General features: G+C 44.2%; 1 protein-coding gene across 3 annotated transcripts in view; it reads left to right on the plus strand.

Annotated features, from left to right (window-relative positions):
• The window catches only part of focad (focadhesin), a 195,048-nt gene that overhangs the window by 172,313 nt on the left and 4,781 nt on the right, over positions 1–17,954 (plus strand). For all 3 annotated transcript variants that reach the window (XM_078396041.1, XM_078396039.1, XM_078396040.1), the window contains exons 38-42: positions 7,640–7,900; positions 11,133–11,222; positions 13,176–13,353; positions 15,958–16,055; positions 16,721–16,972. In XM_078396041.1, coding sequence (XP_078252167.1) covers positions 7,640–7,900; positions 11,133–11,222; positions 13,176–13,353; positions 15,958–16,055; positions 16,721–16,972 — 879 coding nt within the window. The remainder of the gene's footprint in view (positions 1–7,639; positions 7,901–11,132; positions 11,223–13,175; positions 13,354–15,957; positions 16,056–16,720; positions 16,973–17,954) is intronic.

Genomic DNA, 17,954 nt, shown 5'->3' on the forward strand with positions numbered 1-17,954 from the left:
CGGCAGCGCTTCGACCACATTCATGTGGACATCGTGGGGCCGCTGCCGCCGTCCCGGGGCATGACCCACCTCTTCACTGTGGTTGATCGCTTCACGCGGTGGCCGGAGGCCATTCCGCTGGCAGACACCTCGACGGCCACCTGCGCGCGGGCCTTGGCGGCGCACTGGATCGCCCGGTTCGGGGTGCCACTGGACATTACATCCGACCGGGGGCCACAGTTCACTTCGGAACTGTGGTCGGCCATGGCAAGACTCTTGGGTGTCCGCCTACACCACACTACGGCGTACCATCCACAGTCGAACGGGTTGGTGGAACGCTTTCACCGCCAGCTGAAGGCTGCCCTGAAGGCTCGGCTCACGGGCCCAGACTGGGTGGACGCCCTGCCGTGGGTTTTGCTGGGGATCCGCACCGCACCCAAGGAGGACTTGGCCTCCTCCTCCGCCGAGTTGGTGTACGGGGCCCCCTTGACGGTTCCCGGGGAGTTCATCCCACCGGCGCAGGGTCGAGTGGAGCAGCCTTCTGACGCCCTGCAACGTCTTCGGCAGACGGTGGGCAGGCTGGCACCTGTGCCCACGTCACGTCATGGGACCTTCCAGCCACACGTCCCTGCCGCTCTGGAGGACTGCCAGTTTGTGTTCCTGCGCAGGGACGCACACCGATCACTTCTCCAGCGGCCGTACGAGGGCCCCTTCCGGGTCCTGCAACACGGCTCGGCCACATTCGTTCTGGACATGGGGGGTCGCAGAGAGACTGTTTCGGTCGCACGGCTGAAGCCGGCACACGTGGACATTGATCGGCCGGTGCCGGTTGCGCAGCCCCGCCCGCGCGGTCGCCCCCCGTCCACGCTACCCCCTCCAGTGTCTGCTACGACCCCTCCAACTGTCGGTCAGTCGCCGGTCCCTGCGCCGGTCATGGTGCGCACCCGGGCTGGTCGCCTCGTGCGCCCTCCTGTCCGTTTTGTACCTCCGGTTCTTGGGGGGGGGGGTCCTGTGGCGGATCAGGCCACTCCTTGGGTCAGCCCCCTCGTTACGTGACGGACAGGCGTAAGGGGTTAAAAGCCAGACCAGGGGGAGGCGTGGCTCATCCCTAGGTGGACTACGCTGTGGGCAGGAGCTCACAGCCTAATAAAAGAATCTTACTAAAAACTGCCTGGCGTCTTGCCTTTTCTCTGGCCTCCGCCAGGCCACTACAAGGCCATTTAAAACTGAGGTGAGAAGGAACTTTTTCACCCAGAGAGTTGTGAATTTGTGGAATTCTCTGCCACAGAGGGCAGTGGAGGCCAAATCACTGGATGGATTTAAGAGAGAGTTAGATAGAGCTCTAGGGGTTAGTGGAATCAAGGGATATGGGGAGAAGGCAGTCACGGGTTACTGATTGTGGATGATGATCATGATCACAATCAATGGCAGTGCTGGCTCGAAGGGCCGAATGGCCTCCTCCTGCGTCCATTTTCTATGTTTCTATGTTTCTACTATCATTGCTGAATATTTTGATATTTCTGTTCTAAGAAATCACTTCTTTTTTTTAATTGGGCTTTCTGCAATAATCTAGTCTTTGTGGCAGAAACATTTCACAGCTTCCGGTCTCTCCAAGAGATCAACTGACTATTGGCATAAACAGCTTCCTTGTATAATTCAGGTTTACCTGTCTGACTCTTTAATGTGTCAGTAATTACATTTCTAACTAATGTGAAAAATCTAATAGAAAATTATGTTTCCATTGAAAAGTGTGGAGGAAGAGAGAGACATATAAGAAGGATATAATAACAAAAGGGACGGTGTAGAGGCAGTTATCAGGATGTTACTAGAACTCGAGAATTCAGGAGATTGTTACGGCAACTTGTTTACTTAGGATCAAAGGAGTCTGTGAGAAGACTTCATTCAGAATATCAAGTTGTTGAGGACTGTATCTCTAAATGCCATAACCTATAAACCATGAACTCGGGTGTGTGAGTAATTGAACTACCACATATTTTCTCCCAGCCTGGACACAATGGTTTGTGTTGCAAATGTTGGGTCGCAAATGTAAATGATTTCCTGCTTATAACACCCATACATCTGAATTGCGTGTCAAACAAAAGTATAAAGGAGCAGAGGAAAACTCCAAAAGGACCAGGACCAGGATTTTGACTATTTCTACCTGTTCTCTGAGGTTTCTTTTCTCACAAATCCCATTCATACTTTGGACCAATATGAACCTATTGGCACTTTCTTAGAAGCAATTGAACCATATTGTCATTTTTTAAATAGTGTCACTTTAATTTCAATTGAAGAATATTGGCATTGTAATAACACAGCTTATTAAATGGTGCCTCATGGTGAGAACCTAGGTTAGCAAACCAATGAAGACATCTGCTTGTATTCCAACAGTCCAAGCTAAAAAAACTGGTCCATGAAGGATTTGCCTAACCTGCTGAGTTCTTCCAACGATTTTCTTTTCATCAATTTGAGTGCAGGTTCCATCTGCATTCTGTCTAGCAGTAAGTGATCCCATACGATCTAACCTTCCAAAGCAGCCTACCATGCGAAACCTTGTCAAATGCCTTGCTGAAGTCCATGTAGACAATGCCTACAGCTCTGCCCTCGTCAACCTTTTTGGTTATGTCTTCAAAAACCTCATTCAGATTCGTGCGACATGATCTCCCATGTAAAAAACTGTGTTAACTATTCACGCTTTCATTTCCTCCCGCCTAGACTACTGCAACTCCCTATACACTGGGATCAGCCAATCTTCCCTGTCCCGCCTGCAACTGGTCCAAAACGCCGCAGCGAGACTCCTGACGGGTACCCGTAAAAGGGACCACATCACCCCGATTCTGGCCTCTCTCCACTGGCTCCCTGTACGGTACAGAATCAACTTCAAGCTCCTCCTATTCACGTATAAAGCCCTAAATGGACACTCCCCTCCCTACATCAAAAATCTTCTAACCCCCCTCTCTAACTCCAGGTCCCTCAGGTCGGCCGACTTGGGGCTACTCACTATCCCGCGGTCTAGGCTTAAGCTCAGGGGTGACCGCGCTTTTGCGGTTGCAGCTCCTAGACTGTGGAACAGCATCCCTCTCCCCATCAGAACTGCCCCCTCCATCGACTCCTTTAAGTCCAGGCTCAAAACCTATTTCTACTCCCTAGCGTTTGAGGCTCATTGAGGAGGCGCTGTGAACTGTTTGCGTGCTACTGTATGTTTCTTTTTTTTTTTTCCATTGGAACCTAATCAGATGTACAGCACTTTGGTCAACGTGGGTTGTTTTTAAATGTGCTATACAAATAAAATTGACTTGACTTGACTTGACTTAATCCCAAATCCCTTGTCTATCTACAGTGGGTTCAGAACGTATTCAGAACCCTTCACTTTTTCCACATTTTGTTACTTTACAGCCTTATTTTTAAATGGATTAAATTCATTTTTTAATCATCAATCTACACACAATACCCCATAATAATAAAGAAAAGCAGGTGTTTAGAAATTTATTACCTATTATCTGAATGGTGCCAGATTAGGAAAAGGGGAGGTGCAAAGAGACCTAGGTGTCCTTGTACATCAGTCACTGAAAGTAAACACACAGGTACAGCAGGCAGTGAAGAAAGTAAATGGCATGTTGGCCTTTTGCGACAGGATTGGAGTATAGGAGCAAGGAGGTCCTACTGCAGTTGTACAGAGCCCTGGTGAGACTGGCAGTGGAGGCCAATTCTCTGAATGCATTCAAGAGAGAGCTAGATAGAGCTCTTAAGGATAGCGGAGTCAGGGGAGAAGGCAGGAACGGGGTACTGATTGAGAATGATCAGCCATGATCACATTGAATGGTGGTGCTAGCTCGAAGGGCCGAATGGCCTACTCCTGCACCTATTGTCTATTGTCTACACCTGGAGTATTGTGTGCAGTTTTGGTCTCCGAATTTGAGGCAGGACATTCTTGCTATTGAGGGAGTGCAGCGTAGGTCCACCAGGTTAATTCCCGAGATGGCGGGACTGACATATGATGAAAGAATAGATCGACTGGGCTTATATTGACTGGAATTTAGAAGGATGAGAGAGGATCTTATAGAAACATATAAAATTCATAAGGGATTGGACAGGCTAGATGCAGGAAAAATGTTCCCAATGTTGGGGGAGTCCAAAACCAAGGGTTACAGTTTAAGAATAAGGGGTTGGCCATTTAGGACTGAGATGAGGAAAAACTTTTTCACTCAGAGAATTGTGAATCTGTGGAATTCTCTGCCACAGAAGGCAGTAGAGGCCAATTCACTGGATATTTTAAGAGAGAGTTAGATATAGCTCTTAGGTTTAACGCAATCAAGGGATATGGGGAGAAAGCAGGAACGGGGTACTGATTTAGGATGATCAGCCATGATCATATTTAATGGCGGTGCTGGCTCGAAGGGCCGAATGGCCTACCCCAGCACCTATTTTCTATGTTTCTATCCTACTTTCTGGACGTTCCTTTTCCTGCAAACAACCTGCTCCACAACAACTTCAGTGAGTTCCTTTCATATACCCTGAAAGTTGTTGTTGCCCCAATTTAGATTTTTAACTCACGGGCTCACCCTGTCTTTATCCATAACGATCAGAACAGAACAGTGATCGCTGGTCCCAAAAGACTCATCATGAACAGTTCAGCCCCTCCCAGGTTCCTCAGACTAGATCGAGTGTTGCCCTTTCCTGTGTAGGGCCCTCGACATGTTTCCTGAGGATTTATTCACAAAATGCTGGAGTAACTCAGCAGGTCAGGCAGCATCTCGGGAGAGAATGAATGGGTGATGTTTCGGGTCGAGACCCTTCTTCAGACTGATGTTTCCTGAGGAAACCTTTCTGAACACATTTGGTAAATTCTACCCCGTCTAAACATTTGGCCCTCTGACAATCCCAGTCAATATTGGGAAAGTTTAACATCCCTTACTACAACAGTCTTATTAATCCTGCAGCTGCCTGCAAACTCCTGGCATACTTGCTCTTCTAATTCTTGTGATAACTTGGGGGCCTGGCAAGTTGATCAGCCCTTTTTAAAATTTCTCAGCTCCACCTATATGACCTCACTGGACGAACAAATGACACTTTACGAGCCAATTGTATTTATTAGCTTATTATATCATTTTGTAGCTTGCTGTATTATTTTTGGACACTTGGGGGTGGTCGTGAGATTGTGGCAAGGTGGCAACATCAGAATGGATTCCCATGGGGAAAATGGTTTTTCTTCATTTTGTGGACCTTCAAAGTTCTCATGTCTTGAAATGGGTTACAACCCTGAAAAGCCAGCGTGAGATTGAAGAAGAAGAGAAACAGAAGCAATGACAGTTGTAAATGGAGGAAGAACAGGAGAAGACAATTGGAAATGGAGGAAGAACGGAAGAGGAAGAAGGAACAGCTGAGAAGATGGAAGGAACGATTGGAACTAGATGTTGAAATGGCAGCAATCAAGACAAGACTCAATGTACTTGATGTAATGAAATCAAGAAACAGCTCGATGGTATCTGATGGGATGAACTCTTATGTGGAAAAAGGAATTGCTCAAAAGGAAACATCAGCTAAATTAAAGCCGCTAACAGCCAGAAGCATTTTAGCAACGACTGCAAAACCTGTAGAAGCACAGGTGCAAGAAAATCATCCTGAAATACTTCACATTGAACAAAAGGACAAAGAAAAGAAACCAGTGGGTACAGAACAGAAGGGAAAGCCAAGTACGAGTGATGCTGTTCTCCCATCTCAAGGGTGTGAGCATATTGGGGCCGGTGATGAAGCCTCCATCTTTCCCATTGTACCAGTACAAGTAAAGAGCCACAAGGGGAGTACAGTGTTGCAAACATACGCATTTTTGGATCATGGAAGTTCATCTACCTTCTGCACAGAAAGCTTGATGAGAAGGCTGAACATTTCAGGACCAAGGGCCAAAATTCTCATGGGTACCATGAATCAAGTGAAGCCTGTGACCAGTCATCCTATCTCAGGTTTGGAAATATCTAGACTGGATAAAGATGATTTTATTCAACTATCTGATGTGTTCACATATAAGACCATGCCTGTTTCTCAGCTAAACATTCACAGACAGGAAGACCTGAAACAATGGCCTTACTTGAAGGATATCAAGATTCCTGAAATAGACTCTGGCATTGACCTACTCATTGGGGCAAATGCTTCAAAGGTATTGGAACCTCGGGAGCAGATCACTAGTCAAGGAGATGGACCATACGCTGTGAAAACCCTACTGGGATGGGTCGTCTATGGTCCCCTGAGAAGAGACCATGACAGCAGGGATGGAAATGGCTGCCCTGCTGCTGCTGTCAATCAAATCTCCATTGCGAACCTAGAGGAGCTTCTGGTCAAGCAATACAATCACGACTTCATAATGGGAAAATCCATAGTGGCACCATTTAAACAGATGACGATTCCCAGAATGGAGTTTACAGCTGCAGTCTTAGCTGTCAGAGTTGACACAATGCTGCGAAAATAATTACAACTTCAAGTGGACAAATCCGTCTTCTGGGCCGATAGCACAATGGTGCTTAAGTACATCAACAACGAAACCAAAAGCTTTCAAACATTTGTAGCAAACAGAATCTCTTTTGAAAAGGATGCTACTGATGTATCACAATGGAGATATGTTAGCACAAAGAAAAATCCTGCAGATGAAGCCGCTAGAGGACTAACAGCAGACCGCTTCTTAACCTGGAAGTGAAGAAGATCCTGGCTAATGGGCAAAATATTGGAGACCATACCACATGCACAAGGCCTTGTGCGCACGGTTCGGCTTCAGACTCAGAGCAACATCTTGGAAAGACCGATAACGAAGATTTGTCTGCTCCAGGAAGCTGATACCTGAGTACAGCAAAGACTGGTGGCCTTTAAAGATTGAAGAATCACTTAAGTAGATTAGATGCCAACATACAGTGCATGCTTTATTTTGATTATGTGTGAAGTTTTTATGGCTCCTTTTAATGGTTATTAGTAATTGTTTTGTTATAAATGTAGAACAATTAGGGGCCGGTGTGTAGGAGCCATTTGTGTTTATATAATTTTGTATCTTGCTGTATTATTTTTGGAAACTTGGGAGTTGTCGTGAGATAAATACATATATGGGCATATATGGAATGGGAGGAGCCAGAATTATGAGTACATTGGGAACGCAGAGACATGATGCGTCAGACACGAGAGGAGCTTGGCAAGATACAGTTTTTACCAAATCTATGATGCGAGAAATACTAATCTGTTTGTATTACTACTTCAATAAACGACTAATTAAACTGAAACGTCATGAAGATCTTTCTGTTGTTGTTTGCGTCAAGAATGATCATTCCACTCCTCCGTGAAATGGTGACTAGAGATGTCGACTCGATGGGAAGGATCGAAGTGACACTATAGACACTTTTAAAAACAGCCAAATCTGCAACTTGGATGGTGCTTAAATTCATCAAGAAACCCACCATTGTGTACAATGCATTGCATAATACAAGGCAGAGTCAAATATGTTTCGTAGCACAAAGTATATCATTGCTCTCCTCTTAGAGCAATGTGTAAATCAAACCCATGTGAGGAACTACATGAAAGACTTGCAATGTAGATAATACACTCCAGAGCACCATCTTTCCCCCTGCTGTGGTAACATTATTCTAATAGTTTTTTAATTCTGTATATGTTCTTTCATCTACAGCTCACAATAAGGAAATATCTCTTTACATCTCTTGCTTCCTGGATGAAATATGTGCCAGAGGATAAACTTCAGACATTTGTTGAAGTTCTTGCTGTCCAATACTTCATCACAGAGAGCAGGCAGAGAAGCCTCGAAGTTTGCCATTCTATTCTGCAAGGACTAAATGAAGCCATGAAGGTTCCCAACCAAGTGCAACACAGTTGGGGCATATTGTGCAGAAGTGTTGAGAAGATTTTTGAGATGCTGCCCAATGAAATTCAGGTACAGTTTGTATTTAACAGCAATGTGTTTAATTAAAGCAAGACGCCTCATCCAGAGTGTGACTTACAGCATTTACAATGATGTGGAGGAGAACACCTCTGGGGAGTGAGGGATAGAGTTGGGACTTGTGAAGCCACATTCAAAAGAAATTTAAATAAGAACATCTAAAGGCACTTGTAAATAATTATAATATTAATTCCATGTGACAGTTAAACAAAAGCAACTTCCTTCTTGCTGTCTCCAAGTTTGATATCCTTTAAACCCCATTCAGTGGGGTTTCCACAAGGCAATAGTGCAAGACTGGGCTTTGTTACATATCCGTGAGTCTTTCAGTGACTCCCCGACTTCCTTGTTTGTGAACGTAAGCCAACCTTTCTGGTGGGAATTGCTGATAACAATCATCAAGATCTCCAGTTCATTCGCAGCTTTCATCACTTTATGGTTGCATTTAGATTAAACCCATTATTTTTATCTGTCTGTCCACATTTTAGCAAATGTTTTGGGCATTCAGGTGAAGTTCTTTTGCCTTTCATTTTTTTCACTTGATAATCCCTTATTACCACTGTCAACCTGTCTTTCTCTTGAATGCACGTAGACTTGCCAGCTTTTGATAATCTCTTCCTTTGAACATTCTTACTTGAATCCTTCCGATGCCACTGACTACATCCCACCACCCAAAATATACATTGTGAATGCACAGATGATGTATGTACAGCCCTAGTTATTTAATTAAACAGAACACTTGTCCCAACCTTATTAAAGTTCCAAATGTCTCTCTTTTGGCCTTGCATGTAATTACTCCTTCTGCATGCATCATTAGTCTCTGTGTTGTCAGTTGGATCTTCCCATTCCCACTCCAGCTTTAAGTGGAATGGGAATTCCATTCTGCCACTGGCAGCAAGCAACCACCTTCTGGTCACCGCAGTGGTTAACAATGTCTCCCTAATGACATTCTCCCCTATTATTGTCACATTCCTTTTCCTTGTTCCACTTTTATGGTGAGATCTGGTTAGTTTAGTCAGAAATACTGCAGACCTTATCCTTACACAAAACAGCTAGATCTGGGTGGCACGATGGCGCAGCGGTAGAGTTGCTACCTTTCAGGGAATGCAGCACCGGAGACCCGGGTTCGATCCCAACTACAGGTGCTGTGTATGGAGTTTGTACGTTCTCCCCGTGACCTGCGTGGGGTTTCTCCGAGATCTTCGGTTTCTCCCACACTCCAAAGACCTCTGGGTATATAGGTTAATTGGCTTGGTAAATGTAAAAATTGTCACCAGTTGGTCTAGGATAGTGTTAATATGCTGGTCGGCACGGCCTGTTTCCACACTGTATCTCTAAACTAAAGTTCATATCATTTGGATAAGAAGAACAGCAGTGGATCTTTAACACAATGCCCAAGTACGACAGCTGAATAGACTGGCGTCATGCCATCCTGTTCGAGACCTCGTATAGGATCAGCCTGGCTAACATTGGCCTCTCACTCCTATGCCAGGTAACTTTTTGCTTCCATAATGCCCACAAAATATCTCCATCTCCGAGCTCAGTCTGACAGTTCCTGGATTCACAGACACTAACTGCGGATGTGGTTGCTGGGAATACCGAGGTGCTCCATAAACTCCCACTGCAACTTTGAAGGAAACCAGTTGCACTGTTGCCCCATTCAACCTTTATTTTGCATTTAATCAGCTGCTTAGATTGTTTTACCTTGTTGTCAAAAACTAAAAGACTAAAAATGCTTAGAGTGTAGAAACGAGGAACTGCAGATGCTGGTCTCCAATTAGGTAGGACCGCTCTCTAGTTGATGAGATGGTTCAGTTGCCTGATAACAGCTGGGAAGAAACTGTCCCTGAATCTGAAGTTATGTGTTTTTCACACTTCTGTACTACCATGTTGACGTTTCTTACCTTTCTTACTGCTGGAGATCAGGTATAAAATTAAAAGCCAACCAACATGTTATCGGGTCTCTTTGGAATTGGTTTTGGTAATGAGTCTATATCTAGTACACTCCTCTCAGCCCACCTTTATCTTCCCCTAACCGGTTTGTAGGAAGAGTCCCACAGTATGATTTTAAATTTCCTTCTTTATGAATGGAAGTATTGTTTGGCTCCATCTCCCTGTGGAATGGATAAAGCATTTGGTCTTTGGCCAAACATTGAAACAAACAGTTTATTAATAACTGTATTTATTTAATAACGTGATCACAAAGAACACATTGTTCTTTAAAAATCACATAGGTTTATTATTCAAAAGCAAAGTACAATTGCACATTATGATACAGTCACATCACACTATGGTGGATTACCAATTACCATTTATGTAATTATTTCACCTAGCACAGTGATTACATGTGCCATTGAAAGATATTTAATCAAATAACTGATTATAGACATGATTGGATACCGAGTGAATTATTTTGTTCTGGGTGCTACATGCATTCTATTTTTTACTGTACTTCAGTGCAGCTCCAAACTGCCCTCCTTGATTGGCACCAAGCCCCCACCCCAACACCACCACCACCACCCAAAATATTCATTGCCTCCACCACCAGTGCACCATGACTACAGTGTGCCATCTACAGTTACCCATTAAACCTACTCCAACAGTATCTCCCAAATCCATTATCTGAAGAAGGGTCTCGACCCGAAACGTCACCCATTCCTTCTCTCCCGAGATGCTGCCTGACCTGCTGAGTTACTCCAGCATTTTGTGAATAAATCTCCAACACCAAGATGGACAAGGTAAGCAAGGATGCACCACTACTTGCAGATTCCCCTCCAACTCAACATTACAAGTTGGAAATGTATTGCAACTTTATTCAAATCCTGGAATGCCCAACTGACTAGACTGAGGGTACCTTCATCAAACCAATTGTACCAATTCAAAATGGTGGATTACCACAAACTTTCTCGGGGTAATCGGAATGGACACTCAATGTCATCATCGCCGAAACCTCTCAATCTGGAAAAAGGATGTTTTAGAAATAAGAAAATGCCTGGGTAACTAATGTACAATTACTACTATTAATACAATTCTTTCACGTTCAGTTAGACCCTATTTCATTAGATCCTCTAATTTCATCATTTGCCCTCAGACATAGTTGAATATAAAGTTTCATTGTTAGAAAATCAAAGTGTAATAAGGTCAATTATATTAATTGACAATTAAGAAGCCATACTGTAGTTGTGACATAATGATTCATCCGTTAATTATATTCCTCTTATCTTCTCAGGTCAATGAACTAAACCTTTATGTTGGAGTTGCCAAATGCCTTTCTGAGCTTGGTGATAGTGAGATAGACAGAGTGACCCAGGCAACAAAGGTAATTCTCATGTTGGAATACACACAAGACACAATCTAGGATCAAGTGAATAAATTATCCTTTTATAGTGCGTTATTCTATTCACTAGGTATGAATTATGTTAATCATGGAAAGTGCTTTTTTAAAAGTATTTCCACAGTCAGTCAGGCTGCGTGACCTGCTGAGTTCCTCCAGCACTCAATGGTTAAGATCAAACTTAACATACTCCAGTAAATCTGAGTTACTTCAGTTGGAACAATTAGACACCACAAACCTAACTGCAACAATTTCTATGTTAGATGTTTCTTATGTCTCCCATTTTTGTGACTCTGCATTCACACCATCTTGCATCTCGGCTCCCTGCAGAATCCAGTCCTCCTCTTCTTTCTTACTGTCCTTTTGAAATCACAAAGTCCCTTCCTCTGATTCCTTTCTGGATCATATCCAAGGTTTTCAGCTCTGCCTATTTTCAGTTTCCTTTATTGCGCCGGTTACATTGTACTCGTCTGCAATCCATACTTTTAATGCAGCATTCCTCAAAGTATCTTTGGATTTTACACTCTGTAATACAATCCTTAGAAGCACCTATCTAACTCGGTGTTTGATTCACTATATTCAGAGACTCTGCAAACAACAGACCTCATCGACACTTAGCTGTGAACCTAACAATCACAGGAATTGTTTTTTTCTAACTTTGGAACCAAACTCATCTATGGCTATGAATAAATAAACAACATCTAAATGGATGTTGTTGAGAAGGGCAAAGAAGTCTTTGTTCCAGAACTCACTGGTGAAAAATGAGCCAAATGCAAGAATCAACCAAATCAATCTTGTGTGGAAATAAGGCCTGGTGTAGTTTCTTACTGCTGCAAGTAAAAACAAAGAATTTTCCTGTCATTCTATTTCACACGCCTCTGACCTCCTGAGCTTTCCATTTGTGATTCAAGCGCACTTCTTTCAGCGCATCCCTTCCTGCTGACTTCCACACTACAGAACATAGAAATTACTATCTTTATCTTCAAAAATGTATTGCCTCATCCAGCAAACCTGTTTGCATGTCACTATTGGATGAAGTTTTCAATCCACGACATCATGCTGCCAGAGTAATCTTTTTAACTCTCTTGCAAATCTTCACACATATGAGGAACAAAATTAATCTCTTCACTTATTTCCACTTGGTCTCAGAAGCATGAGGTATTTGGCAGTTATTGCAAGCATATATGGTGTGGGATGCCTTTGAAAACGTGATTCACATTTTGGTGACAAGTTTCATTGGCTTCCTGGATTGACTGATTGAAAAATGCAGCATAAAAACAGTCCCTTTGGCCCACTGAGTCCACGTCAACCATTGATCACCTGTTCACTTTTGTTCTATGTTATCCCACTTTCATATCCACTCCCTACACACTAGGAGCAATTTACAAAGGTCAATTAACTAGCAAATCCTTGGGATGTGGAAGGAAACTGGAGCAGCTGGAAGAAACACACGCGGTCACATGGAGAATGTGCAAACTTCACACAGACAGCACCTGAGGATTGATCCCAGGTATCTGGCACTGAGAGACCAACTCTGCAAGCTGCGCCAATTTGCTGCCCCAAACAAAATGACATGAAATTGATCACACTCTGTCTGTGCTATTGTCATCTGCACTAATATTTCCTGAGGTGACAAGTGAACTAAAAATATTTTACTTTATGACACTCTAGCATTGAGCCCTGGGGTATTAAGCACAGCATGTGAACACAATGTATGGTTACTCGCTCGCTGTAGACACACAAATAGTTTGGGGGAATCGAGCTTTAAAGAGGTTAAAACAATTTTGCAGCGCATATTTTTCTAGATTACAAATTTTGTGCATGAATAAATAAGTAATGACATTGATCCAAGTAAATGCACGCGATAATGTGTGATAATACTCCTGAATGATTTTCAAGTATATTTATCTCAATAATTCTGACTAAAATTTGTTGCAGGGCACAATTGTGAAGTCCACCTTTATAAGAGGATATTTAGTATCCCAGGGCAGGGTTCCATTGCTGTGCTTCAATGACATCATCACTACTGCAACAGGCACCTGTTGGTTGGAGACAGTTACCTGGATAATGTTGCAGAGCTTTTACCAATCTCGGCTTGTTAGCCACCAGAACACAGGTACGTTTGGACAGTAGTTCCACTGAGACTTGAGACTGTCTATTCAGATATCTTTCCGTCAAAACAAACGGTATATAGTCAGTGGACTGTAGCTTTATTGGATACGCTATTTTGTAAAACCAATATTACAAACAATGCATTATCATCACTTCTAAAACATCTGGAATACATTGGCTGAGGGGGTGATGAAGGCAGATAATTTGATAACACAGAAACTCTGAGCATTTGAATCTGCAGAGCGTAAAGGTCTACAGACCCTGAATACTTGATAGTTGACACTTATTCAGTTTAGTTTATTGTCATGTGTACCGAGGTACAGTGAAAATCTTTTTGTTGCCTGCTAACCAGTCAGCAGAAAGACAATACATGATTACAATCGATCCATTTACAGTGTATAGATACGTGATAAGGGAATAACTTTTAGTGCAAGGTAAAACCAGCAAGTCCGATCAAGGATAGTCTGAGGGTCATCAAAGAGATAGATAGTAGTTCAGCACTGCTCTCTGGTTGTGGTAGGGTGATCGCAGCCGAGCTGCAGGAGAGGCTTCGGCTTCACCTTCATGCGCCCGGACCCGCAGGAGAAATGGGGCCGAGGTCAGTGCCTAGTGCCTTGTCCCTGTCCACTCTCGCCCACCCACGGCCGCGAGAGACACTTCCCGCCCGGCAACGGGTCCATGCCGTCGCTACCGTTCCCCGCCGCAGATCGCAGCCGTGCTGCAGGAGACGCTTCGGCTCCACAGGAGAAACGGGGCCGACGTCAGTGCTTGCCGGCCCATGGCCACGGGGGCGCTTCCCGCCAGTCTAACAAGATGGCCGCTTGCCGCCGATCTGCGCTACACGCACGGATCGGTAGGCCCATTTATGTTGAGAGGGGATGGGGTGGGGGAATGGGGGGGGGGGGAGAGGGCAGTGGAGGGGATGGGTTGGGTATGGGTGGGGAGGGGAGGGGGAGGGGGGGGTAGGGGAGGGGTGGGGGGGAGAGCGGGAGTGGGGGAGGGGATGGCGGGGTGGAGGGAGGGGGAGGGTGGAGAGGTTTGGGCCCAACGGGTACACTTGGTCTATTGAGGGGGTGGGGTGGGAAGCTGTGGGTGGGGTGGGGGGGAGCGTGGCACTGGAGGGGGAGGAGGGAGTGGAGGGAAGGGGGTGTGGAGGGAGGGAGTGGCGGTGGGGAGGGGGGAATGGGGTGGGGGAAGTGGAGGGGGAGTAGGGGAGGGGGGGAGGATAGGGGGGGTGGAGTGGGTGAGTGGGGGGGAGGAGGGGGATAAGGGGATTTGAGTGGGGGGGGTGAGGGTTCTACAACAATACAGGAGAGGCTTTAGGTCCACGGCTCGCTCTGGCTGCAGCGCTGGCCCCACGGGGCTGAGGTGAGTGGCACCCTCTCCTCTTCCCTGCCCCCCCTCTATGAGGAATGGGCCCAACGGGTCCACTTGGTCTAGTCTCTTTATAAAATTGACTCTTGGCTGTGACAATGTACTTTATTTGCATCAAATGTCCAGAAAGCAAAATATTGCCAGGTAAAATGCAGTTGATGGTTTAATTGGTTTACTTGGTCTTGGGGATGGACCAAGAGGCTTGGTCTAGGGGATGTTCAAAGAGACAAACAACATGCCAGTACTGGGATTTTGATTAGATAATAGATAATCAGATTCATAATGCAATAATTTCAGAAAATACATTGGAATTCTATCAGTCAGGAAACGTCAACACTCTCAACCTCTGGATGAATGGAGTGATTTCTTAAAACTGTATAGTGGCAGGTTTCTACACCATTAACGCCACATCATGGGTTTTTGTTATTGCTGGATACAAAATAAGAGGATTGAAGACTGTTGGACTTGCAAGAACAATTAGGATATCACCTTTCACAAACTTCTATCTGGAGAAGGTTCAGTGTTCCAGTGCGCACCTCGATGAAGGGCTCCTTAAAAATTCTACAAATTGTTGTAAATAAAAATGCCTTGCACTCACTGGTGGATGTCCACGCTTGGATCCAGGCCATCTCCCTGGTCTGGTCTTCAGAGCATTCACCATCCTGTGTCCTGGCTTCATTTATCAACTGTTGTCATAGACTTTGCCAAATCTCAGGAGATGCTGGGATTGTAGGAACTCCTGACTTAAGAAGATCTCACTACTTTAATTTATGCCCCACCTGCCGATCACTCATCAGACCTGCAGAAGACGTAGGCTAAGTAAGATGTAGATTTTGTATCCACTGTATCAGACCGAGTATATTTATTTTCTGTATCCAATAGAGAGAAGGTACATCAGCAGTCACGGTGAGTCTATTTGAGTGTCTTTGGCAGCAGAGCTGAGTGGCACAGTGATGTTTTTGCAGTTTGCTACACTCTGTCAATGGAGAGAATTTAAGTCAAGATTCCTTGTGCATTTATCTATGGTGCTGCACCTTGGCCTTTAATTGTACTGATTTACGGCGTTGTACATTGCATGAATCGATCAATTTTTATATGGACAATAATACATAAAGAGTGAAGCATATGTAATGTTATTAGCGCATTATTGTAATCACCATCATGAAGAAGTGGTGTGAACAGGATGCAGAAGTGCTATTGACATTGAAAAGATATCATTATGCTTCTTGATTAGGTGTCATGAAACGGATGGAATGGCTACTTGAGCTCATGGGACATATTCGAAATGTTGCTTATGGGTCAGCTTCTATGCAGAAGCCAGATTCAAAAGAGGTATGCTTAGCTGGAGGTTTACTTTTGAAGCAGAGTATATTTCAAAGTTAAATGTAATTATTTGAAATTTACCAATCATTATCTGTTTTATCAAGCTAATCTTATCCCAAAGAAACTGAAGTAAGATTGTGCCAGAGTGGATCCACAAATGATGGGCCAGGAGCTACACATTTAAATATATATCCTTAGGGTTGCTGTTGTATGATTGTCAATGAGAACATTTTGCAGTTCACTTATAGTTGTAGCATGGCATGTTGTTTCTGCAAAGTACTTGAAAATACTTCTTTACATCATCTAGTAAATGGATGTCTTCGATGCACTAATGTATGATTAATGTAGTCTTGATGTTCCTTTTAAATATAGTTAATCATTTGAAAAAGTACTGCACAGTCCTGCAACAAGTTTCAGCAGAGTGATCGTCTGTTTAAATTTAATGGCATTTTTTCCTTCAGTGGAGCTGTAGAAATGTACGAAATGAAAGAAAAGCCACACACTTTTATTTATTACAATTTAATTATACCTGACATGGCTCAAAAAGTGACGAATAAAATAGCTTTTTAAAATGTTTGAACAAGCTGCAATGTTGTAAAGAATCTGTTCTAGCCTGTTTGAATTATTCACAATGCCCAAAAGATTCACCAGGTTTCTGCTGTATTTTTGTCAAGGCCCCAGACTTTGTGCTGCAGATATTTGCTGCTGCTGTTGCAGCATGGAGCGATCACACTACACCACTGATGCTCGGTGTTACAACCAACTGGCAACCCTGGATTGAAAGGAAACATTTTACCGACAAGATGCAATCTCCTTTTGGAGCAAGTTCCCTGGAATCCTTGGCTGTCCATCAGTGTCTTCAAATTCTACCTCAAAGCATTCTGCTACTTCTGGCTAAAGAACCATGGAAAGACCAAACACAAAAAGTGAGTTAATGATTTAACTATATATTCATCATTGCCACTCGGCTTTAATCTGTGACTCAGAATTAGAATCTGATATGAATGTTGATTGGGCAATAAATATTAGCCTTGCAAGTTGAATTATTGAATCCAAGGATTAATTTAAAAACACATGAACAGTTGTATTGTAAGAAAATAACTGCAGATGCTGGTACAAATCGAAGGTATTTATTCACAAAATGCTGGAGTAACTCAGCAGGTCAGGCAGCATCTCAGGAGAGAAACAATGGGTGACATTTCGGGTCGAGACCCTTCTTCAGACTGATGTCAGGGGGCGGGACAAAGGAAGGATTTAGGTGGAGACAGGAAGACAGTGGGAGATCTGGGAAGGAGGAGGGGAAGAGAGGGATAGAGGAACTATCTAAAGTTGGAGAAGTCAATGTTGATACCTACGGTCGACCGTAGAACTAGCCAATCCCCATCTACTAACACTCTCCTCCGCCTAGCAGAGCTGGTTCTTACCCTTAACAACTTCTCCTTTGACTCCTCCCACTTCCTCCAAACCAGAGGCGTAGCTATGGGCACTCGCATGGGCCCTAGCTATGCCTGCCTCTTTGTCGGGTACGTCGAACAATCCCTGTTCCGGGCGTACACTGGCCCCATCCCCGAACTCTACCTCCGCTACATCGACGACTGCATTGGTGCTACCTCTTGTACCCATGCAGAACTCACTGACTTCATACACTTTACTTCCAATTTCCATCCTGCCCTTAAATATACCTGGACTATCTCCAACATCTCCCTCCCGTTTCTGGACCTCACCATCTCCATCACAGGAGACAGACTAGTGACTGACATCTACTATAAACCCACTGACTCGCACAGCTATTTGGACGACACTTCTTCCCACCCTGTCTCCTGCAAAAAGTCTATCCTCTACTCCCAATTCCTCCGTCTACGCCGCATCTGCGCCCGGGATGAGGCGTTTCACATTAGGGCATCAGAG

This window comes from Rhinoraja longicauda, chromosome 3 (assembly GCF_053455715.1).
Source record: "Rhinoraja longicauda isolate Sanriku21f chromosome 3, sRhiLon1.1, whole genome shotgun sequence".
Classification (NCBI taxonomy): domain Eukaryota; kingdom Metazoa; phylum Chordata; class Chondrichthyes; order Rajiformes; family Arhynchobatidae; genus Rhinoraja; species Rhinoraja longicauda.